This window comes from Diadema setosum, chromosome 8, assembly GCF_964275005.1.
Source record: "Diadema setosum chromosome 8, eeDiaSeto1, whole genome shotgun sequence".
Lineage (NCBI taxonomy): Eukaryota > Metazoa > Echinodermata > Echinoidea > Diadematoida > Diadematidae > Diadema > Diadema setosum.
In genome coordinates, this window is record NC_092692.1 from 6,370,061 (window position 1) to 6,389,219 (window position 19,159).

The window sequence follows — 19,159 nt, forward strand, 5'->3', positions numbered from 1 at the left end:
CGTTCTAAAATCCACTCGATCTCAAGTTGACACACGTTAAAGGGACATTACAGACGATTTTCATAATTTCACATCATGCAGTACATAAATCAACAACTCCATGTATAGATTTGTGGAATTTATTGTGGTTCTTGAGCAGAGAAACAATACTTTTAGAAACCTTAAACAAATTACACTAAACAAGGATGATGACATAGGAGGTTCACATATTTCAGAAATGTAGCAGTGTAATTCCATTACAATACCGCTTGCTTGCGACTTCACCTGTGTATAATCTATGCATGCCTTCTTCTTTTGTTCTGCTTCCTTGAGCCCCAACTCATGCATTCTTACGGTGACTCTGCCATGTCATCATCCTTGTTCATTGCAATTTGTCCTAAATTTTGAAAATATTCTTATTCTTCATCCCAGTTATCACAAATTCTGAAATTTTGTCCTCAGTATAACTAATTTATAGTTGTTCAAATGTAAAAATCTGAAAATCATCCGGAGGTCTCCTTTAACACTCATTCATACCACCTTCTCTTGCATAATTACATGTGTAAGTTTGTTCCTTTAATTTTCAGAGACAAAAATCATGCAGGAGGCCTCGACAGCTTTGATAGCATGTTTAAGGAACAGGAACGATGCTACAGTCATATTGCATCATACTGTGATGACAGACAAAAATATAATCATGTTAAACCCCACGACAGAAAGTGATGTCATCTTGTGGCTAATCCATTTCAATTCAATTACGAGCCAGCTCAAGTACATTAGCTATTCCCATGGATGCTACTCGTGTTTCACACTCACAGTCAAGCTCAAAGGCCAGATAGTCATGAAAGCACACAAGAATACAACTGTCTACCACATAATAAACTTTTATTTGCTATATGTATCATAAAACATCTCACATAAAAGTTAAATCCACTCTGTTTCATGTATATAGCACTTGAATCTTTATATTTGAATATAGAATTGCACCCAAATATGGACAGTCAGATGGGTGTTCCATTAAGGCAGAGTCAGAGGTATGTACATGTACACATTTATACATTGTATGGACAAATCACTCTGCAAGATGTGCTAACACACTTCATTAAAAATTCTTCAATCCTCACATATACAGACACACAAAAAGAATTGTCATTCATTCTACACACACCTATATTCACATTGATTTGTATAATGTTTTCCGTGACTAACTATAAAACACACGTCCACACACAGTCGAGTGAGTTAAAAATCTAGCCATAGTCAGTGTACTGTCAAAGCACTATTAGAGTAGGTTACAGGAAACCTTATCAGAGGGAACCCGACAGGGTCAATGAATACATACATTCACCCCATCCTCTGACATCCACAGTGACAAGGTCTGCAGTTTCAATTGTGCAACTCCAGTCATGTTGCTCTAAGCTTAAAATCATACTCTGAAAGGGAGACACAACCATTTCAGACCAAAATCAGCAGAAAAAAAAAAAAAAAATGAGAAAAGGAAGGGGGTATTTCCACGTTGAATATTTACAATGTGACTTTTGTCAATTTTTAAATGTCCAACTTTACAGCAGAAGGGCAATGGAAATAAAGTAGAATACACGAGTAGACAATAGGTATCTTTTACAATGCATACACAGGAACAAAGTGGACCAGAAGGAAACTACATGTACTAGATGGTGTCAACACCACCTGTACAGTGTAATGGTAGTACCCTGCTACATACAATGGGCTCACATGGCAGCCAAGCTGAGTCCCACTGCCATCCATCATTTTTGTATTCTGAAGGACAAAGTATTTCTGAAAGTGTACTTCAAACAGTAATGCAATTATTGTGGCTTCATGTCAGAGCACAAGAATCCAGTGCCTACAGTAAACCAGATTAGTACAATTTGTGTATTGAAAGCACATACTGTATCATCATATCAAAACATCAATGATACATTGTAAAGCAAAGATGAAGTGAGTGTAGGCTAAAGAAAAAAAAAAAAAAAAACAGGCACTCAATCTTTCAAGTGACCAGTCATTGTTCAAGTGACCTTTCTCTTGTGATGCATACTTTTCATCTATCACAACAAGCAGTTGGCACATTGAGGTAAGGTCAAAGTTCAAAAGAAATCATGTATTAGCTATACACTGTTCCTGAAGAGGAAAGGTCACAAACTCATTTCATCTGTTATGAAAGTCAGTAACTCTGATTCACCACTGTGTGTCTGTGTTTACTGCTTGGACAACAAATAATGAACTTTACTATAATTCACTGCTTTGTTAGATGCCATGAAATTAGCATGAATGAACGGAGGGGGAAAAAAAATCAATTCACCTACACGGGTACAGGATTCACTGCAGTTCTTAAATAAGGTTTGTAGGGCCTCTTACAATCAATTAAACGAACACCAAAGACAAACAAGCAAACAAACAAACAATATTTGCCCAAAGTCATTTCAAAGGGTAATACACAAGCTTCAGTAAATTTACATACACAGGTTGGACAACATTTGTGCAGAAACATGGTAGCCATGAAAATTTCTGTCCAATTCCTGAGTAATGCATCAATGAAGGCCTTGCATATTGAAATAAGGATATAGGGACATCAGTGACTACAGACTTCGCAATCACACTGAGAATGAGTACTGGGACTTCACATCATCAAGTCATGACTGAAGCAACAGTACCGAAACATGTAAGTACAGAACACATCAGAACAGCTGGTAAGTACTTTCAATACTGATACCGGAATTTCAATTGCATTGAATTGCAAGAAAATTCTAAACAAGGTTTGTTTGTTTTTCTTATTGCTTACATGTAAATTTCCTTCTGTGTATGCATATTACAAATACCAGGTCTTGTATCATTCTACTCTTCAGATATTATCGCTACGGTCAAAACTTGCAAAGGATGGCCTTCTCTATAGTAAATTCACACAGACAAGTCTAGACGCAGAATGCCTTCACAAGTGTTATCCTGTAGGCCATCTGAGCTCCTACTCAGGTTACTCATGTACGATGCTTGACACGACAAAAGAAAAACAGACAGCTAAATATTCATGACGGTACAAATGGCTCCCACATGTTGGGCAAGTTTGCAACTACCACTCTGTCAAGTAGTGATAGCACCAACAAGATCACACAGCAGAAAGGTTTGAAAGTGAAGGCTGGATGCAACACCATTACAGTGGAGGACTGGATGCAGAAAATTAAATTTTGTCTGTCTGCATTGATACTCGTACACAACTTCTGACTAAAAACAACCAACTACATCAATTGGATTACTCACCCATTTCAATTCCTTACCATAAGCAAAACTGGTAAAGAAGTGAAATGATTGTTCTTGTTTATTTATTTCTTTTTGTATGGTCATTACTTATCCTTCTTCAAATAACACTTTTTGGGGTTTTTTCTCTCTCTTTTAAAAATTGTTCTGTTTTTTTTTTTTCACGTAAGTTTTTATCTTGTATTTATCATTCTATTTTAGTTAACGGTGCATAGTTTGTGACAGTTCTTCAACATTCACTGTACTCCCGTTATAACGAAGTTTGGCGTTTTCTTTCTTTACAATGAAATTTCATAATAACCGAACAGCATAGTATATAAAGATATATAGATGACAATTTTGATTTCATTGTAATGGGAATTTCTTTACAACCATGTTCATTATAACGGGAGTGCACTGTATATGCTCACTGTAATACTAGTTAAAAGTACTTCAAAATGCCCCACTATGCACTGCCAGACACTGGATTCCAATGCCAGCTCCCTCAAGGCTAGACCAAAGAAGGACTGCAGTATACATTACACGTATTATGTCAAGTTATTTCATTTTTATGGCCCAGACGGAGTCAAGTCTCCAGATCTCTAGGACTGACAGTCTGGCAGTTCAATGGAGCATAGTGCACTCCTAGGACTGAGGTTACGTCTCTCTGTCGTTGATTGGCATCATGCGTGTTATGCACAGGCTGTCCCAGTCAAATGGCTTGAAATCTATGGGTGTAGAAATAGTGTGAGACATAGAAAAAAAAAAACACAGTCAAAATGATAAATGCACTCACTGCAATATACTGTATAATCAGCAAGACATTTATAATCAATCCTCACAAAACCTCAGCAATTATCAAATCTATTTGTCACTTAATATCTCCAATACTACTCTACAACATACAACTATAAAAGATTCCCTGAATGAATGAACAGCTGCCCCTCAAGGACATGTGTTCCCCTCTTGATAAAATGCAGTGATTTTCAGTACTTGTAGAGCTCATTCTCAGTTGGACTATGTGCTGCTTGCTCAATCATAGGTGCTAAATGTATGTTGCTGTGACATTAAAAAGGAATTAAAATAATGATTTAGAAGCATAGATAAATAGCATAAGCCATTTCCCAATTCACTGTATTTTTCTCATATGACATTACATTAAGGCCCCACTTTAAAATTCATCTTTATTCTTGGCAACTAACAAAATGGACAAGTGTAAAATTTGTATCAAGAAGACCTATCAAGGCCAGCAACTGGCTAATACATTGTTATTTCACATGCCACACGGTATTGAATTCCAGTACTTTAGAATATGCCACACACCTCTCATTTGCCCACAATGTAACCAATTCAAAGCCTTGTTGTATTGTGTACACTGTGAGCCAATGCACAACAACTTTGATGACATTAAACTCAACGTGTACTTTGATGGCTCATTAGAAAACAGAGTTAAGCACAATTGCGTCTTGACCTTTAACCTCAAATTTTCACATGGTGTGCCCCAAATTCAATTCGAAAGTGGTTCTGTTGTAATATAGCAGAGTGCACAGTATAGTAAATTAAGCCAAAGAGTTCTTGCAGTTATGCATGCAACAGGGCTACAGTGTATGTTTCTGACAGTGACTGCTAACCTTTAGCATTCAAATAATTTATGTCTTTAAATCTAAGGGCTGGATTGCTGTTTCAAACTGCAAACATGTACCATGTCTGATGAGATATCTACAGATCTATTTCATTAAAATGAATGAATCTGAATTTGACAACAGCTATGGTGTGTCTGCACAGTTGAGCTAAAAAGTACTCAATTCTGAACTTTCTCACTTTTCACCCTTGCACAGATTTTGATAAAAGCACATTTCACTTCTCTTGATTGAAGGAAGTCTAGAAATGTATGTGGATGGATGGATGGGTGAATGGATGAATGGATAGACGGTTGAATGAAGAACCAAAGCAAAAGGAGCCCGAGAGAACTCCCTTCCTATTCAAAGCCAGTGCTATGAATGAAGTCAAAACCACTATAAGCTTTCAAACCACTTTCATTGTGGCAAGAAGAGCTTTCACAAGACATTACCTCTCATGACCACAGGTGGTCACGGGAGCTATACATTGTTATAGGACAGACAGCGTGGGAGAGCGGCTTTCAACAATAAAACTGACTACAACAAAGTGCCAGGAATCACATGAATGACTGGTCTACACGGATGAAGGAGTATCAATACACATATTGTCCTTGTGACTAAAAAAAGGGACAAATCTAAATTTGATCCAATTTGTGCTAAACTCACAGATACCATTACAGCAGAAAGCAAAGTCAACAGTTTGTGTTTAAAACATATAAAGTGCATTTTACCTACCTGCTTTACGAGAATTACACTTTACATGTTATATGCAACTTCAAGCTTTAAACTTAAACTTACGTCTGAGGGAGGGATTCTCTTCCTTGTCAACGAATTCTTCAACACATATAGCCCCTGCAAAAGTGAAAACAAACAGAAATGTGAGTGTACATATATGACCGTTAAAATTCTGCAAAGAAAAAAAGGTCTGGCAAAACAAACAAAAGCAAATTCTAACTCAGGTATACATGAGTATCATATGCATAATTGCAATAGTGCAATAATATCAATGCAAGTTCATATTTTTATTAGTGTATTGATCATGTGTACAAGAGGCCTGCAAATGTGAGCTCTGTTGTTGTTGCATATGGTGTAGATATCCTATGTCACTTATACACTGGTTCATTCTTTTCTCTTTTTTTTTTTCTTTTTTTTTTGGCAGCACCATTTTTTGGCTATTCAGAAGTTTGTCTTGAAATGTCACCCTAACCACTCAAAATCAATCCCAAACCATATTGGTGACGGAAAATAGTTTTTTTCACCTTCCACATGTGAACAAGTAAAGTTACAAAAAATGAAACCTACCTTTTCTGCCTTGTCTGAAGTCATGTAACTCCTTTTGTGTAACTTCCCATTCTGGAAAAGTGACACAAAGAAAAAAGGAACAAATCAATACTGTTGCCTGTGAAAACAAGCATGCATGAATAAGTATAAGTGTGTCATTTCCTACAAAGGAACGTGTGGCAGATGAATTTTATTTCTCCACTTGTGGAATTCACAGATCAGGGAATAATTTTCCTTCTCAAAATTGAACTGCAATTTTTGTCGATCCATGGACATACATTTTCAACAAAATGGTATACGAGTCTATGTAATGAAAATGCTGTGCAAATTACATTTTGTATAGCGGTCATACCAAAATGCATAGCAAATTGCTATGTGATACCAGGAAAATTATTCCCTGCAGATTGAGCATCAACACTTTATTGCACAGTGAGAAGCACAAAGTTCTATAATACAGTTAAACTCGCATAAGTCGATCTTCTCGGGACTGAGCAAAACACATCGACTTAGGCGAGTTTCGACTTGTACGTAAGTCGAAAAAAATCGACTTAAAGTTACACCACACGTACATATGTATAATGTACATGCGATGTTGTCTACTCTGGAGCCGAGAGCTGGAGCGGTGTGCCCGATATTTGCCCTTCAGCAAGACACTTTATCCACATTGATGCAGGCCAGGGCTCCACACTAACTTTTATTTTGGTGGCCCCAAAATGATTGATTTTTATTTTTTGGTGGCCCGAACAAAAAAAAAAAAAAAAAAAATAAGCAAAACTAAATCGGTCCTACGTTCGGTCCGACAGTTACCGTTATTTATTTCTGATTGTAAAAGCAATCATCCACCATTTACAAGTATTTTAACACCTTCCGGAGCCGAATGTTGCCGTTAATCATTTTCAAATGTAAAAACAAGCAACCGACATTCATTCTAGGATCTTACGGAGCTGAATATCATCCTTATTCATTTCCGAACGTGAAAGCAAACATCCGCTTTTTATTTCATCATCTAAATTAGCCGATTGATACCGTTAATCATTTCCAAATGTAAAAGAAACAATCTGTTACTTATTTTAGCATCGAACGGAGCAGAATATTACCGTTATTCGATCTCCAAATTCAAAAGCAAACACCCGACATTTATTTTATGATCGTAAGGAGCCGAATGTTACTGCTGTCCACTTCCGAAAGTGTAATGAATCATCTGACATTTATTTTGGCATCTTCAGGAGTCGAATGTTACATGCTATTTACTTTCGAACGTAAAAGCAAACTTTCGGCAATTATTTCATCATCGTACTGAGTTGAATACCATAGTTATTCATTTCCGAACGCCAAAGCAAACATTCAACATTTATTTTAGCATCTTCCGGAGCTGAATGTTATTGCTATTTACTTTCGAACATAAAAGCAAACATAAGACATTCATTTTATCATCGGACGGAGTTGAATACTACTGTTATTCATTTCCGAACGTTAAAGCAAATATCAAACATTAACTTTACCATCAAACGCAGCTAAATGTTACTGTTATTCATTTCGAAATTTAAAAGCAAACATCCGACAGTTATTTAGCATCGTATGGAGAAGAATATTACTGCTATTCACTTCCGAACGTAAAAAACAATCATCTGACATTTATTTTAGCATCTTCTGGAGCCGAATGTTATTGCTATTTACTTTGGAAAGTAAAAGAAAGTAAAACACCCGACATTCATCTCATCGTCGTACGAAGTTGATTATTATTGTTATTCATTTCCGAACGTCAAAGGGATAATTCGACATTTACTTTAGCATCTTCCGGAGCTGAATGTTAATGTTATTTACTTTCGAACGTAAAAGTAAACATCCGACATTTCTTTCATCATCGTACGAAGTTGATTATTATTGTTATTCATTTCCGAACAGCAAAGGGATAATTCCACATTTACTTTAGCATCTTCCGGAGCTGAATGTAATTGTTATTTACTTTCGAACGTAAAAGTAAACATCCGGCATTTATTTTATCATCGTATGGAGTTGAATATCATTATTTTTCATAATTATCCGAACGTCAAAGCAAACATTCGACATTTATTTCAGCATCTTCCGGATACTTTTTTTTTAATCCCATTTCCGAACGCAAAATCAAATCTCTGACATTCCAAAAGTATAAGCAAACATCCGACATTTATTTTAGTATTATACGGAATCGAATATTACCCTTATTCATTTCCAAAATTAAAAGTGCAAACATCTGACATTTACTCAGCATCTTATGGAACCGATTGTTACCGCTTCATTTCCAAAACTGAAGGCAAACATTCGGCTTTTTTGGTGGCCCGGCGTGCGTTTTTGGTGACCCCGGTCGCAAATTAACCATTCGCGAAATCGTGATTCGATTCGCGAAAAGACTCCGCTAAATATAAGACATAGATCGCTACACTCGGCAGGGGCTACGTCGTCCTTTCACCAGGTCTCGTTACAAAACCAAAATCTCGCGTGAGTTCTTGCGTTACCTATCGTTAATGTTAACGAAACATCGTTAATTTGCGCTAGGGATCGTTACTCATCGTTGCTACAAACGTTAATTTTCCCGATCGTTAGTTTGCGTTACTAACGATTCAGGTGAAACCGCTTGCGTTAATGAAACGTTAATGTTTATTTACGCAGTTTCTTTTGGTATATACTGTATGTAAACAAAAACTGGCGTCTCGTGATTTTGACAGTGATTTATTACACAATAAAATCTTATTCGACTTAGGCACAGTGAATTCAATGGTTTTTCCGTGAAAGTGTTCTTGGAATTTCATCGACTTAAGCGAGTATTCGACTTAAAAAATTCGACTTATGAGTGAATTAATACACGTAAGTCAATGGGGGAAAAATCGGGACTTTTTAAAATTATCGACTTGCGCGATTATTCGACATATGCGATGTCGACTTAGGCGAGTTTAACTGTATAAGAATCTACCTTTTTGTTGTTGTTGTTTTTTTAGGACTTATTTGTTTGGGGTCACGACCAAGTCACTATGAATACATGAATGCAGAACAGTCACACCGGGTACTGGACAGGCACCAGCAAGGTAATAGAGTACCACACACGGATTTCTTTTCTCCCATGCTAAATTTTGCAAGTGTATCTAACCCAGTGAGGATGGTGTGATTTTGCTACAACACGCATTTTTCATAGATGCTTGCCCAAGTATACTCGGGACTTGTCCTCAACAGGTTAAGGAAGAAAAGAAGAAGAGGAGGAAGAAAAAGGAGGAAGAAAAAGGAGGAGGAGAAAAAGGAGAACAACAAGACATCATTGTCTCTCTCTCTCTCTCTCACTCTGTTACAGGCTACATGCTCAGCATTTGATGAACTCGGAATTAATATTAAATATTACAATATATACAATCTTTGCCGGGCCCTTTCAGGCCCTGTGAGCTGATACAGGTGAAAGTTGATTTGTTTTTGTCAGGGCCTCCCTCATGCTAATGTGCAGTAGTACAACACAACAAGTCGAATTTGCCTTATCACAGATGGCTCTCATGAAAGCAAACATCGCCGCAAAATTAATTTCAGAAAAATGTACATGAAAACCAGCTAAGCAAATGCCTTTAAACATGTACCTGTATTTGCCATGGGCATATTTGTACATACAGGTGTAGGCTGTCGACAGCAGCCTAGCCAGTATGAAGACAATACATGTAGATACAAAGTAACTGACTCACGCTCATTCAACATCTTGACTAGCTCATAGTGGTCCCGACCATAGTGGTCCACAGATAGACCTGGATCTGAATGTGCCCTTGATGAATGGTGGTCCCTCCTCCTCCCTGATATAACAGCACTGCTGAATGATGGTCTGGGTGAAGTCTGTGGGCTGATCATTTTTAAAAAGAAAACATGACATAGCGTCAAAGCCATGTGGGTTATTCGAATCTAAAATATGCTCTGACAAAACTCTATCATTTAATAGTTCATGCCTTCTGAACTTTCTTGAGAAAAAGTTGAACAAGGAAAAGTAGAAATTACGCGGTGCGTAACATATGTCCCCGCCGGAAGTAGCATTTTGTAACAAAATGTGCAATATAGGTAAAAAATCAAGGTCAAAGGTCAAAGAAGTCAAAGGTCAAAATTCTGTGTAGAAGTTTTGAAGCCCTCACCTACACATGTAGTGCCATCACATAAAGCAAATGGAATCGAAATTGGGTTAGAAAAGGCGAAGGAGTAGCATTTTGTAGCCAATGTACAATATAGGTCAAAAATCAAGGTCAAAGGTCAAAGAAGACAAAGGTCAAAATTCTGTGTAGAAGTTTTGAAGCCCTCACCTAGTGCTATCACATAAAGCAAACGGAATCGAAATCGGGTTAGAAATGGCGAAGGAGTAACATTCTGTAGCAAAATGCACAATATAGGTCAAAAATCAAGGTCAAAGGTCAAAGAAGTCAAAGGTCAAAATTCTGTGTAGAAGTTTTGAAGCCCTCAACTACTGCCATCATATAAAGCAAACGGAATTGAAATCGGGTTAAAAATGGCGAAGGAGTAGCATTTCGTAGCAAAATGTACAATATAGGTCAAAAATCAAGGTCAAAGGTCAAAGAAGTCAAAGGTCAAAATTCTGCGTAGAAGTTTTGAAGCCCTCACCTAGTGCCATCACATAAAGCAAACGGAATCGAAATCGGGTTAGAAATGGCGAAGGAGTAGCATTTTGTAGCAAAATGTACAATATAGGTCAAAGGTCAAGGTCAAAGGTCACGACTGAAATTCTGTGTAGAAGTTTCAAAGCTCCCATGTAGTGCTATCATATAAAGCAAACAGAATCAAAATTGGCTCATAAATGACAGAGAAGTAGCAAATTGAAGATTTTGATCACACACGGACGCACACACGGACGGACGGACGGACGGACGGACGGAAGGACACACGGACACACACACGTACGGAGCCCGTTTCATAGTCCCCTGCTCGAACTCGTTCGGCGGGGACAATAACGACGCACATGTCGACAAGAATTGCTTTTAACAAGATCATACCAAGCAAGAGGGCCTAAATTATTGAACTTGCTGAAAGTCATATACAGTGCATGAATACTGAAGGACCCTATGCGTCATGTGAATAACTAAACAAAATCCCCAATCCATGAGAGAAAAAAAAAAACAATCATTTTTAAAATATTTTGAAAGTGTTGAAATAGTACCACTAGTCAAAATTGTGAGAGGAATTTTATGGCACCAATGGGATATCACACTGTTCACAATGTACTACTCTAACACAGGTTTGTTCTAGATTTTCTGATTGTTATCCTAGTGCCCATACTTTGTTTCATTTTCATGTTTACAAAGAAGGAAATACACAATGTATAGCTCTCCTCCTCAAAAAAAACAACAAAAAAAATCAACTTGTCCATGTTCAGAACTCACAAAAGCACATTATGGGTGGACTAATCATGCATCTCCTTTGGTGACATTCTATTTCATCATGCTTCCCACAGGTTTGATAGCACATTCTTTCTGACATAAACAGCAATGTCCTCCATTACAATGGGCAACAAAGTAAAGCAACAGACCAGTTAAACTTTCAACAAATTAAGATGCCTGTATCATGGCACATCCATTAAAATGTTACTTCACAAATATCATGGATGATATTGCCCACATAAACTCCAACGGAAGATTCCTAAACTATGGATCTGTGAAAGTAATTGTTGCTACATTGTATGCCCAGATCATGCACATATCATAAAACTCACATCATTCATGAAACCAGGCTTCCAATGCGCAAAGCTAACAGACAGTTAATATATTTTTACAGTTCAACCCATTTGCAAAAAAAAACTGAGATTTGACTGAAGCTTTGGGAGATGTGAGGGGCAAGGGGGAATAACACAAAATCCAGTTCATTTCTAAATCAACTCTACACATGTTGCTAACTCTGTTTTACACCAATTTTTCACAAAGCCAGTCATTTTTACACATGAGAACATAGCAGGATGAAACAGCAGTGTGTAGGCCAGTATCAATGTGAAAATGCAGATGTACAGGGGTAATTTCAAATCAATTTGCACTGTGCACCAACACAAGATGCATGAAGGCTTGCCTTTCTTATATAACATTCTGTAGTTTCACAACATATTCCACATACAAATTACAATGTATTCATTTTAAGAGGGAGTTGCTCATTAATAATTCAACTATCAATATCTAAGTTTGACTAATCAATAGAAAAAGTCAGTTTCTTTTCATGCTCTCAGTGAGTACAATGTGTATGTCCCAACATCAAAATGTTACATGGCCTGTGCTATACATGATGCCAGCACACAAAGACCAATACTTGGTATGTGGTCAATAGCACAAATGCAAATGCGCAGCAGGGGAAAAATGAGAAAACTTGGTGAAATTACTGAAAATGTGTTTTTTGCTGCTTGTCGTCGCTGAGTGTACTAATTTTTATTTCCTGTAAAGAAAGAGTCAAAATTTTGCATTAAAATGTGCATAAATGTGCTGCACTTATTTTCCTCAGCATTTGAAAATGGCTCAAAACTAAAAAATGGCTGAACATTTATTGGCAAACAGAACACCATTTTGTAGTGTGTCTTCAGTACTTAGGAAAAGCTGAAAAATAAGCTGTTTCTCCATGTATAGCTGTACAGCATGGCTTAAAAGGTCACAATGTCACAGAAATAAGCCAGCATTACACTCCTACCATGACAGGACTTCAGACCTCATAACTTTCTCCAGCAGAAAGGACCACTGTTCTTTATTGCATGCAAGCAATGCCAGGAAAAAAATCCATTAATTTGATACCAAACACATAGGGGTAGACTTAAAATTTGGACCTCAAATCTTGATTTTACATTTAGAAGTTGTACAACACTTTTTTTTTATGCTTTACATGGGTTTGGGGGACTTTTTGGTAATCAATCTTCAGTAATCAACACTGAAAATGAGAAGAAATTAGCTATTGTATCACCACATGTGATTATTGATGTCTAAGCATGCTGCATGTGAATTTTGAAGTCAGTTGGTGCATTCTTTTAGAAGTTACAACAGTTTAAAGTGAGAAAACCATAATCGAATACCCTGATTGTGCTTATCACCATGTGCACTGGTCACCACATTCTGAATCTATAGTGCACGGTGCAGAGATCCTTACGACGTCAAAATGTCAAGTTTTCAGATCCCATCCCTTTAAGTTAATTTAACCCATCTACATGCACACCACGCCACGTGAGCTCTACTGCTTATGCTTCCCTCCAAGGTAGAACATGGTACCCCTGGGGACCTGCCACAAATTATTAAACACAAATGCATGTGTGCGCGCACACACACACACACACACACAAATACTGAACATAGAAACAATACCACAGTACTTTCCCCAACACGTAAAGTTAGACCATGACACAAGGGAGGACCAAAGGGATAGCATTAGCACTTTTAAGAATAGGGCACACCAGAGGAAGCAAACTTAATAAGGATGTGGTCAATTATGATCTACCACAAGAATTTTCTGTCTCTCTCTTTAAAGCCTCTTTAAGATACTTGTGTAAGTTCTTATCTTTAGAGAACTGTATGACGCTGGATGCATCCTTTCAGCCCCATACATAGAACAGGTCATGCGTGGTGCATGTGTACAGTACTAGTATGCAAGGCAGTGTGGGAATGGCGAAAAAAAAAAAAAAAAAAAGCCCTCCAAATATCCATCATATTGAAATGGCTACTTTGCATCAGCACTATAGTACAAGTGTGCCAATACATTGTACATGTACTGCAAGGTGTACTACATGTTGTATGTATCATGATATTGTAAAGCATACAAATTGTAAAGGTGTACACTGTAAATCAAGGAGAGAATTACATTAAAATTCATTGCCCACTCATGTACGGTATACTTTGGCTCCTTTTCTGTTCACACATGGCTGCTCAGTAAATGATGCAATTTTAGTACGCCATTGCATGATTTACATTATGCAGACTTTGCAAAATAATGTGAGATTTACACAGAACGAAAAGAATAGGTCATGGAATGCAAAGGACATTGTGTTTACTGGCTAAAAAAAAACAAAAAAAAACAAAAAAAACAAAAAAAAACAAAAAAAAAAGCAACTTTTTATCTAGCCCCATTCCTCTCCTTTTTCCCCCTAAGTTCCAAATATTTAGATGTAAAATTTAAGAGGCCAATGTTGGAATCAAATTACAACTGTAGGTCACTGCAGTGTATGACTTCTTAATAGGATAAAGGACATTGTATGTCAAGACCTATTGAGATTTTGTCCCACATACACTGTATGTTAGTACAATTTATTTTCAGAAACTGCTACTAGACTCTTGAATACATATAGCAATGTTTACACACACTTGACAAGTACTGCTACATGTACATCGTGTATGTACCTGCCACGATCAGTGACAACACACATGTACATACAAAACAACCAGATAAAAAATGTACCAGGCAGGATTACAGCTTTCAAGATTTTGTTTGCCTGACACCTCATCAACAATGACTTAAAGTTCATGTGAAGTGATACCTACAGTCGTACGTACTTCTTCCTGCAAAACTGAAACTTAATTTCACATTTGGAACTCGATTTCACATTCACTTGATTCATACACAATTTCTATAGGTACACTTACTTGATCATGCTACGGTCAATCTCTCCGTCATCGAAAGGTTGTTGCAATCCTGCAGAGAAAGGGAAATGATAAAGTCCTCAATGTATAAAAACATGGTTCAATCGGCCTTTCCATTGCCAGGTAAATGTTTCAAGGATCTACATTGTAGGCCTATACAATTACTACCTGGTATGTATCTTCAGTAATCTGATCAAGATTCAGCCTGTCAATAGTAAGGTCCACCAAGTGCTACCAGTGCACTGCCAATACATACACATGTACATATTGGACACTGTGACATTGTGATACAGTCAAGGATTGCAGATCTTACTTTCTTACCTTCTGTTTAAATCTGTTTACAGGTCCATGACTCACCTCATGCTCATCCCTCCCCCTCCCCTCCAACACTCACACACACACTAAATAAAAATAAAAAAAATAACTCATAATAATACTGATAAAGCTCAAGAGGGGGAGTAGGATGATATACATGTAGCAAACATGATTTAAACTTGACTTGCCAAGCAATCGTATCTCTAAATGGAGAAAACATGGCTACAAAGAGTTGCTACAGTATGTTCCAAGTATCAGTGCAATGTACATGTCTGGCACATGTTTGGAAAGTATTACTATGCAATGATGTATAGTATATTCTTTGTATAATATTCTTTTCCCTTCTCTCTCCCTCCCTCTTTATGGGTCTGCATAATACATTGTACGTTACACAATGAGGGTAAAGAAGTTATTAAATCACACATACAGTACATCAAATCCATCAATACACATGGACTAATTGAGGCTACAATAAAACTGTATTGTATGTTGGGACATTGTTGCAAATTGTAAATGACACATTGTATGCTTACACTGAATCCAAACACCTTTTGTTTTAATAGGGTTTTGGTCTATTCATACACAGAGCGCTTAAAATTTGGATTTGGACACTATCTTGCAGCAGGGCTTGATTCTAACTACTACTCTAGTGGCTTGTTCAGGGCATTAAAATGTTAAATCTGAAGTTCTGGTGGCCAAAACTTACAAGTATGTATAAAGGTTTTGGTCAAAAATCAAAGGAAACACAATACTCGCAAGAATCTTGTAGCTGCGTGCTCAGGACACTAGAATTATAACTTAATGTCAAAATTTGGTGGCCTGGCATGATCAATCTTTTAGTGACCTGGCATGATAAATCTTTTAGTGGCCCCGTGCCACTGGGCCACTGCAATGTTGAGCCTTGCATGCGACATATCATCAGCGACATCTTCATTAGCTTAATAGCACTTTATACCAATGCCATAAAGATCTCAACAGGATAATTGGTACCGGTCAATAAAAATCAGTAAACCCTGGTCTGTATAGCGAGGTATCATGCACCTCGCCAGGGACCCTAAATCTGCCACCCTGTGACTCGTGCGTAAAATTGATACAACTTACACAAGCGCACTCAACAAAAATGTACACATGGGGCTGTGTTCAATTCAGTACGCTTGAATCTTTACAGGGTTACCAAAACCAAGCAAACTGAGGTGAAAACCAGCCAGTTTTTCTTGAAAATCTTAAATTTATATAGGAATATGTGAAAGTATCATCACGTTCCCCAGCACACGTCTTTTACGTGCTTTGTCTAGAATCTACGGGGGCGTACGATGGCGGCGAGTTGATGCAGGCCTTGCTCAGCACACAACCATTCTGCTCATTCTCGTTTGATGACAGTAGAGATACAATTGTAGGATGTTCTAGTGCAAATTTAGGTATTGATCACTGAACTTGTGTGGTTCACTTCCATTGGAATCTATCGAATTCCTCGACTCCTCAAGGTGAGCAAAAATTAATAGAATTTCAGTGATCACCGTAACCCCGGCGAGGGGAGCTGTAACCGTACTCGGTATGGGTTGGGGTCGCTGGTGCGGTTATGATCACCAGTGCCGGTGGTGTTGTGTGTACAATTCTAACACTGTTTATAGAATACAGTGTGTAGTGTTGTTACAATGTAGTGTTACTAGAATTTCTATAAAATATTTTCAAGAAGGGGGGCACTCAACACTAACAGACCTCTAAGTCTAACATAGATATTAAAACTAGAACATTTCAAAGTATCAAACTGTGGCAAGTGGGTTACAGCTGTAACCTGTTGTCCCTGGCCCCTAATCATAATGATCATCGAACATACCACACCACACTCTCACTCAGTCACTGCCATTTCGCAAACTACCGGCATGGCTCTGCGGGTAAAATGGCAGGGATTGCGGCACCGCACCACCACCGACCACCAGCTCTGCCCCAGCGCAGAGCAGCAGCAGTCAGGAATCATAACACGCCTCATCTCCTGCGTAACTAAATTTCAGCAGACGGTACCCAGTGCGCACTGCGTGATAACAACTGCTGGTCAAATGACGCAATTCTTTTCTACTTCTAAATCGGTGAGAACTTCGTAGAATTTTACTGTGTGCATTGGAAACAAAATGACTAAATTATCTAGGTCACGTACAAGATAAAGAGTACATACCTCGCCTCTTCTGAACGTTGAATTTACTGGGTCCTTGAGCCAATTTATACATTGTTGTGAGGACCCCAGGCCGACCACATTCTTTCACAGGAGCATGGATTACGAAAATACAACGCAAGAGAATCGATCATTTAGACGATAAAGAAAGAAAAAAAAAATGAAACGGACTTCGTTCAGGTTAGTCTCTAGTAAGACATTTTGACAATTTTTTATACAAAAATATGAATTGAATTCCATAAGTAAAATCACATATACCATATATTTCTATTATTTTGTTTTAAATTTAACTTTTTTTATTATTCATTTAATTTTTTGTTGCAAAAAGATATTTTTAATTTGTAAACATTCTTAAAATATATTACCTTTTAAAATAAGTCTAAAAAACTGGGAAAGAAAATATAATCGATTACATCCGAAATAATCGATATGTATTTAGTAAGTGGCATTATATCTTATGAGTTCCCCTTCACTGAGCGTAAGCACTGCTGGTGTAGTGGTATCATGCAAGATTCCCATTCTTGCGACCCGGGTTCGATTCCCGGGCAGTGCACCTTGTTTTTGCTCCCCGCTACAACTATCACTTTTACGCGTAATGGCAAAAGAGTTTGACCATGGAGGGTACCCTCCATGGTTTGACCCATTACTCTTTTACTTCTACCTCCCCTTCCCCTTAAAAAAAAAAAAAAAAAACACCAAAAAAAAAAAAACCACACAAAGAAAACACACACACACACACACAAACCCTGCTTCACTTCATTAAGATTTACCAGATTCTGACCATGATTTGACATTGAGATGCATTCCAGTGTAGGTCAATAGCACTGTTGAGAAGAAAAATCTACAACTGTATATTTCTCACAATATGGAATCGGTTTATGGTAATCCAATTTAAATATATTGTTTTGATTTCAAATTGTAGGTCAGAAATTATCAAAAGGAACATTGACAGGAGAGAGAGGGATGGAGAGAGGGATGAGATAAGGCAGAGACTCCAACTCTCCCGTTCTCGACGGGAGATCTCCCGCCGAAAGCCCATTTTTGCAAAATCTCCCGTTCTCCCGCTTGAGATTTGATTTCTCCCGCCCTGGCTCTGTGTCTCCCGGTGGAAAGGATTTCTTACTTATTGCTATCGTATATGTTGAAAAAATAAGCCTTAGATAGCACCAGAGAACTTCGCGCTTCGCACACATCCACTTGGAGTCTCCCGTTTGCTAGGGGTTTCGGGCGGGAGAATCTCCAGATCAGAAGGTGCTTGGGGTTGGAGTCTCTGGATAAGGGGATTTGAATGTTGCGTGCAGCACACTTTTCCATTGAGCCATCTGCAATTTAATACCAAAATTAAAGGGTGTGTACAGTTCTGGTCGAGGTGAGGATTTAGCTTTTGACGTTTTGCGAGATATTCAGAAACCACTCTATGAGATGTCAAAGAGCATGCAGTTCTAAGGGGTATCAAAAGTTTATTCGATGAAATATTAGATGAAAATCGGTTTTGAAATGGCTGAGATATCCAAAAACAAGGTGAAACAAAGAGATCCTAATAAAGTTGTGGCATGTCGCCTTTTATTTTTAGGGAGTGACACAATCATGAAGGCTTGCATGCTTCCTGGTAATACTACAGAATTATTTTTCTGTTTTTTTTTTTACTTTTTTTTTTAGCCCTGTCCCTTGTGTCACTAGCTCCTATACAGTACATCTTATTTATACTGTATGTATTCACTATCGATGATGCATTGTCTGTATGACTATTTTACATTGCAATCATGTACCAGTATTAAGTATGGCCAAATAAATCATGAAATAAGAATAAAAAGAAATCTTTATTTAATTCAATTGGTGCAAAGGCCCATAAACAATGAAACGTGCTTGAACTATACCTGCCGTCTTTCAAACTATTAGAAAAAAAAAAACTTCAATTTTGATGCAAAATTTATTCAATTTAT

General features: G+C 37.6%; 1 protein-coding gene and 1 non-coding gene across 2 annotated transcripts; one reads left to right on the plus strand and one right to left on the minus strand.

The window, feature by feature from the left end:
• Positions 1–847: 847 nt before the first annotated feature.
• LOC140231405 (mapk-regulated corepressor-interacting protein 1-like) lies at positions 848–17,306 on the minus strand. Its single transcript, XM_072311531.1, has 6 exons — positions 17,220–17,306; positions 14,735–14,783; positions 9,827–9,978; positions 6,150–6,200; positions 5,646–5,699; positions 848–3,956 (listed from the first exon to the last, which is right to left on the minus strand). The coding sequence occupies exons 1-6, from the start codon at positions 17,269–17,271 to the stop codon at positions 3,886–3,888; spliced, it is 429 nt and encodes a 142-aa protein (XP_072167632.1). The 5' UTR covers positions 17,272–17,306; the 3' UTR covers positions 848–3,885.
• A 392-nt stretch (positions 17,307–17,698) lies between these two features.
• Positions 17,699–17,769, plus strand: Trnag-ccc (transfer RNA glycine (anticodon CCC)). Its single transcript has one exon. It is a non-coding gene; the product is annotated as a tRNA-Gly (tRNA).
• Positions 17,770–19,159: the final 1,390 nt, after the last annotated feature.

Coding starts and splice junctions, on each gene's coding strand:
- LOC140231405 (XM_072311531.1), bottom strand. CDS start 17,271: ATGTATAAATTGGCTCAAGGACCCAGTAAATTCAACGTTCAGAAGAGG. Junction 14,784..17,219: donor CAACGTTCAGAAGAGGCGAG/GTATGTACTCTT, acceptor CTTTCTCTGCAG/GATTGCAACAACCTTTCGAT. Junction 6,201..9,826: donor AGTCAAGATGTTGAATGAGC/GTGAGTCAGTTA, acceptor TCACTTTTCCAG/AATGGGAAGTTACACAAAAG.